Source organism: Corvus brachyrhynchos, unplaced genomic scaffold (genome assembly GCF_000691975.1).
Source record: "Corvus brachyrhynchos isolate BGI_N302 unplaced genomic scaffold, ASM69197v1 scaffold545, whole genome shotgun sequence".
NCBI classification, from domain to species: domain Eukaryota; kingdom Metazoa; phylum Chordata; class Aves; order Passeriformes; family Corvidae; genus Corvus; species Corvus brachyrhynchos.
The window spans coordinates 244,127-250,422 of NW_008238116.1; the positions used below are offsets into that span (position 1 = coordinate 244,127).

The 6,296-nt window shown below is 58.6% G+C and overlaps 1 protein-coding gene across 1 annotated transcript in view; it reads left to right on the forward strand.

Moving 5' to 3' along the window:
• The window catches only part of RELL2 (RELT like 2), a 12,587-nt gene that overhangs the window by 3,441 nt on the left and 2,850 nt on the right, over positions 1-6,296 (forward strand). The window contains exons 2-5 of the mRNA XM_017733400.1: positions 204-417; positions 2,019-2,078; positions 2,159-2,225; positions 2,506-2,694. Of these exons, the coding sequence (XP_017588889.1) occupies positions 204-417; positions 2,019-2,078; positions 2,159-2,225; positions 2,506-2,694 (530 nt within the window). The remainder of the gene's footprint in view (positions 1-203; positions 418-2,018; positions 2,079-2,158; positions 2,226-2,505; positions 2,695-6,296) is intronic.

Here is a 6,296-nt window from a genome sequence, read left to right on the forward strand (position 1 = left end):
CGGGGCAGCAGTGTCCTTGGGAGACCGCGAGGAGCCACCTCCGGCCGGTCCTGTCCTCCGTGCGGCCCCGCACCGCGAGGGCTGAGCCCTGGGCAGCCCACCCGCAGCCGGGAGCTGCCTCTTGCCTCGCAAGAGGAGGGGGAGGATGGGCACAGGGTGGGGGTGAGCGCCGCGGCTCTGACCTGCCCTCCCCCTTCTCCTAGATCCGCATGTCAGACCATCACCACCCCAGCCATGGGGAGTCGGATCCCCAGCACAGCATCATTGTGGTCTTCCTCCTTGTCCTTGTCTTCTTCATCATGGGGCTGGTGGGTTTCCTGATCTGCCATGTCCTGAAGAAGAAGGGTTACCGGTGCCGGACGTTCCGGGACGAGCTTGACCCAGATGACAAAGAAGGGGTGGAGGAGCTCGAGGATGGTGAGTGCTGGGGTGATGGGGCTCGGCCTTTCGCCTCCTGTGGCTGGTGCTCCTCTGACACCTGGGATGTGGGATGGGGCTGCGAGGGTTGCCCGTCACGTGTGGCTGGCTTTGGGAAAAAAGGCTGGGGCGGTGAGAGCAGCGCGGTGTTCCCTGGGGATAGGGAGTGTGAGGGCCAGGGATCCCTCTGATCCACGAGCTGACAAAGGCTGGTGGTGACAGGGAGGTGGGAACCAGTGCCTGGCGCTTCCCAAAGGAGCATTATCACCCAAAGGTAATTCTGACGAACATCCAGCACTTGCTGAATCCCCACCGTCTCGATCCCAATCCCTGTTCCCTCAAGGAAAACCTCTCCCAGCTGGAGCACGAGCTGTCCCTCTGCCCCTCTGGCATTAGGATGTCTGGCACGGAGCCCAGCTGGTGTTTGCTACCGGGCACGTCTTCCTCTAGTCCCTGCTGTGTTCGTGCAGACCAGAGAAATGGGGGTGTTTCCGTGATCCCCATGCTAGAAGAGCACCTTTAGGGAATTTTTTCCATCGCTTCAGGCCACTGTCAGTTGCTCTGGGGTGGTTGGATTGGGAAGTCACTGCCGCATCGAGCGTGGGTGCCTGGCCCGAGCAAGCTCTGCCGTTTGGTGGTTTCCTGAGTCTCTGCTGAAGTGGGGAACACACATTCCCCCGGCTGCCTCCCAGGCTGAGAACAGCCACATGGTGCTACAGAACTCCTCCAGCTCCCGCGTGCCATTGGCAGCGCTTGGGAGGATCGGCACCTCCTGCTGCCATTGCCTGTGCACAGGAGGGGAACGCGGCTCCTCCGGCTCACCCACGGATGCAGCCAGAGCTTCCAGGTGCCCATGGATGTGGCTTTAATGCCCTGGCTGTACATGACATGGAGACAGTGTCTGAACCTTCCAGGACTGGCTTTGCCTTCTGGAGATACCCCAGCCCAGGCAAACATCTCCATGGGTTTCCAAGAGCACGGTAGCAGCCCTGGAGCCTTGGAGGCAGCTGCCTGCCAGGCCGCAGCTCCAACCTGCTTACAGGAACCTCTCACACTGCTGACGGGGCTGGAGGTCCATCCATCCAGGCCTCCTGCCCCCAACAGTGGTGTGAAGCAGGTGGAGAGGAACGCCGTGGATGAATTCCACAGGCACCAGCCAGGATTCCTCAGAACAGTCTTTTAGGCTTTGAAGAGCGTGCAGCTCTGGGGCTCTCTCCATCATTGTGTCTTCCCCGTTTCTGTGTTTAATGGGTCCCAGTGGGTTTATTTTCTGTTTACCCTTGCAGCATCCTGCAGCCAGGGGCTCCAGGGCTGGACAAGGACCCTCCTCTTTTGGCTTTTTGGAATCTGCTTCCCACTTGTTCCTCCAGATGCTCCCCAGTTCTGAAGGAGCAACACAAGCCCCTTTCCCTGCACACGCAGCTGCTGGCTCAGCCATTTCTTTTCCAGGATGAGGGATCCGGTGTTCCCCAGTGGCTTCCCAGTGTGACAGGGGACACGAGGCTTCTCCAGCGTCTCTGCTGATGCAGCTGCTCCTGGGAAGGGATGAGCAAGCAGAGTCCCTGAATCCCCGCCCTCAGTGCCACGTTGTCTCTTTTCAGATGAAGAGAAGAACGATGACACCGTGGAGAAGATCGTGAAATGCATCATCCAAAACCAAGGTGAGCACGTCCACGGGCCGGCCCGGAGCCGTGCTGACCACTTTGGCTGACTCATTCCTGTTTTTCCCCTCTCTCTTCAGCAAACGTGGAGGCCCTCAAGGAGATGCTGGGGGAAACTGAAGGGGACGTGGCAGTGCCAGTGCCCAGGTGAGGGAAGCGCAGAGCAGCTTGTGGCTGCTGCAGAGTGAGGGACGAGCAGCCCCTTTCCAGCTGTTACCAAGCATCTTCCCAAGGAGGAGTCCTGCTCTCCCGAGGGTTTTGAGGAGTGCTTCACCCCCCTGCCAAGCAGAACAGCTCTTCCTCATTGCTGTCCTCAGCAGAGCATCCCCCCCAGAGCTGCTGCTCCCAGGGCTTGCTGCAGTGGGGCTGCACCGGGGTTGGGACGTCTCTCCCAGGTGACAGAACCTGTCATGTCCTTCCGTTGCAGCCTTTGTCCCCACAGCAGCAGCCAGGACGGGGGCCCCCCACATCACCACACGGTGCACCTGGGCTCCACGCAGGCCCCCTGCATCCACTGCAGCAAGAGGAAGAGGCACCCGCTGCAGCGCCAGGGGCGGTCCAAGGAGGGCAAAAGCCGGATGCATCCTGGAGAGACCACCGTCTTCTCAGTGGGCAGGTACCCAAATGAGCTTTGCCAGACGTTTCCCTGCTGCAACGAGCACCACGGGCTCTTCCCCAGTCCTCCTGTTCCTCCCCCGCTCGCCCCAGGCCAGGCTCCCTCTTGCTGTTCCCCGTGGAGATGCCTCAGCATCTGCAGCTGGAGCTCCCGAGGGCCCAGGTGGCTCCCGCAGCTGGAAATGCCTGTGGTGTGTGGCAGGGGGTGATGCACCGGTGGCTTCCCTCCTTCTCCGGGAAGGTGACTCAAGCTGGGTTTTAAAAAACAGTGCTGGGCACAGCCCCAGGGCCGTGTCCTTTCAGGGCCCGCTGTCCCAGCTCGGTGCAAGCAGGGCCCTTGCTGCCCAACTGGGGGCTTTAGGGACCTCCTTAGGGGGGGCAGAGGGGACAGCATGTCCCAGGTGCGAGTCACCACCTCCTCAGAACGCCAGAGTGGCCGTGCTGCTCCAGGTGGCTGCCTCCAGCGATGTCTGCAATTAGATGACACGGCAGCAGTGTAAGGATAGGGGAGTGTTCCTGATACTTCCCACAAATGCTCTCCAGCGCCCACCTGGTTTCACCTCAAGGGACTTCCTGAGCTTCCTGTGGTCTCTGTGTAGTCACTAACCTGCAGAACAGTCTGGAGGCTTGCCCAGGTTGCCCCATTCCGCAGCAGAAAGGGTTAGGAAAGTCTTCCAGGGCTTGGCTCCCTCTGGCTGTGGTGACTGGGGCAGGGTGACAGCAACTGCTGGTCCCTGGATGGCCACCCTGGTGAGTCACGAAGCTCTGTCATGCTCAAATCCTGCAGAGCCTTCATTCAGGGCCTGAGCCTTGGTGAAGCTTCACATTGTGGTCCAGAGAGACAGTCCTTTCATGGGAATGCTGAGCCGGAGTGGGCACGGAATCATGGAACGGTTTGGGTCAGAAGGGACCTCAAAGTTCATCTTGTTCTACCCCCTGCCATGGGCAGGGACACCTCCCACTGTCCCAGGCTGCTCCAAGCCCCAATGTCCAGCCTGGCCTTGGACACTGCCAGGGATCCAGGGGCAGCCCCAGCTGCTCTGGGCACCCTGTGCCAGGGCCTGCCCACCCTCCCAGGGAACAATTCCTTCCCAATCTCCCATCCATCCCTGCCCTCTGGCACTGGGAAGCCATTCCCTGTGTCCTGTCATGTGGATTTTTTCACCGTCAGGAGCAGGAGCCTCAGCAGGGCGGTGAGCTGGGGCTTTATGAGGCGCTGGAGGAGCAGGGAGCTCAGATCACATCCTGTGGGCACTGCCAGCTCCTGGTTCCCTCTGTGCCCGTTGCTGTCCTTGGAGGTGGTGCCCGGTAAGCCAGGGCTCTGCACAGCTGTGTACTCACCGCTAATTCACTCCCTGGCTGGTGCCCAGCTCCGTCCACTCCTCCGTATCCTTTGTCCGTGCTCTTCCCGGTCTCCTCTCACTCACCCCGGAGTGCAGGAGAAGATGGTCTCCTTTCCCCCAAGGCACCTTCCCTCAAATCCTGGTTTTTTCTCTTTATCCCTGTTAATATCCCCCGCCACAGCAGCCTTCTCTGCAAGGCCCTCATCCCAATTCTCCAAGGCTTCATTTGCAATCCTGAATCTCTTTGGTACAAGGTCCAACTGCTCAGGAACCTATGTGCCCCTGAGCTACCATCCCACCTCCAGATTCTCCTTATTTCCAAGCTGGCCCCTTTGCTCTTCCAGATCCTGGGTGATCCTTTTCCAGGACTGCCCTTCCCGTGTCTTATTTATGGCAAATATCTCAGAGTACTTTGACTCAGCACTGACCCTACAAAACAGGGCTTCTTTCACCCACCTCTGGAGTTAAGGACACACCCTCAGGTCTTGTTCTCCTTTATTTTTGGTACTGTTTTTGCCTTTGACGCAGTGCTTGAGAGTCCAGCCCCCTCCTCCACGGAATGAGCAGGCACAGGCTCATCCCTGAGCAGCAGAAAGGATGGGAGCTGTGGAGGTCCACCAAGATCATCCAGGGCTGGAGTGTGGGGGCACCTGAGGAGGCTTTTTTAGCCTGGAGAATTAGAAAGGGATGATCTAATTATCCTCTAACACTTCCCAAAGGGTGGATGGGGTTTAAACGAAGATGGAACCAGACTCTCCTCACAGATGCACTGGGAAGGGCAAGAGGCAATGGCCATGGGTTACAACAAGAGAAATCCAGAAAAGATGCAAGGAAAAACTGTTTGACAGGGCCCCGAAGAGTGGAGGAATCTCCATCCTTGAAGATTTCCAAAACCTGACCGGACAGGGCTCTGGGCAAATTGCTTGAGGGTAGGAGGGGGCCCAGGCATGAGCAGGGGACTGGGGTGGAGACCTCCTGAGGGCTTTTTGCACCTCAATTGTTCCAAACTTCTGTGGCAATCAGGGTTATAGGATGATTTACCACTCAGTGTTTTCCTCAAGCCACTCAAAGGCAGTGGCAGTGCTTGTCCATAAAACATCCGTGTGTGACCCTCTGTCCTCAGCCCCCGCAGCCACAGCGTCCCACCGAACCCAACGCCAGGGCTCTGCTGCTTTCCCTCCCCAGCCAGAAGTTGGCTACGTTGTGCCCTCTCCAGTCTGAACCCTTCCTGCTCTCTGAATCCACTCCCGACTCTTCCAGGCTGACTTTGCTCAGCGGCATTACCAAGAAACGATCCTGTCACTCGTGTCACCTCCCTGTCCCTCTTCAGGACCAGAACATTCTGTGGTCTTCCCAAATCGCAGCACTGGTGTCTTATCTCCAAATATCTGGAGAGACCTGAAAGGTCACATTTGCTGCTGCTTGGCCTGCCCTGAGCAGTGCAGTGGGAGCCTCCTCTGGAGCTGGAGCGTTTCTCCTCACGACCCTCCCAATCCTGAGCAGCTTTCTGACCGCGGTGCTGAGGGGTTGGTGCTCAGTTCCAGCACTGGAAATGGTCTCCTTCATCTCTGCCAACTCACCTGGTGCCTGCTCTTATCTTTTGGACCTCTCTGCTCCTTCCTTTGGAACAGCAGTGCTGCCACGTGCTTGGCCTTTGGCTCTTGCTCTTCTTTCCACACCAGCAGTACTTGAACTTTCTGAAATTGTGCTTTGCCCTGACACTGACAGGGCTGAACCTCAGCAGAGCCAGGTCCATCGGCAGCTTTTCCATGTGCGATCCAAGTGCAGGCAGAGCGAGCGTGGGTGAGCCATGGGCTGCACGAGGACTCAGAGGTGGGATCGGAGTGCTCTGGCTGGTGGACACCAGCTCACTGGGGAAGAGATTTCCTGTCTGCTGGTCCAGCAGTGGCTGGCAGTGCTGCTGAGGAGGAGTCACGGTGTGTCACAGTCAGCACCATCACAATTCAGACTTTCAGGCTTTGCTGATGCACCAAAGGGGCTCCAGGAGAGCTGGAGAGGGGCTGGGGACAAGGGCACAGAGTGACAGGACACAGGGAATGGCTTCCCCAGTGCCAGAGGGCAGGGCTGGATGGGATGCTGGGAAGAAATAGGTGGTGAGGCCCTGGCACAGGTTTCCCAGAGCAGCTGTGCCTGCCCCGTCCCTGGGAGTGTCCAAGGCCAGGTTGGATGGGGCTTGGAGCAGCCTGGTTGAGGGGAAGGTGTCCCTGCCCATGGCAGGGGGGGGGACCGGGGGAGCTTT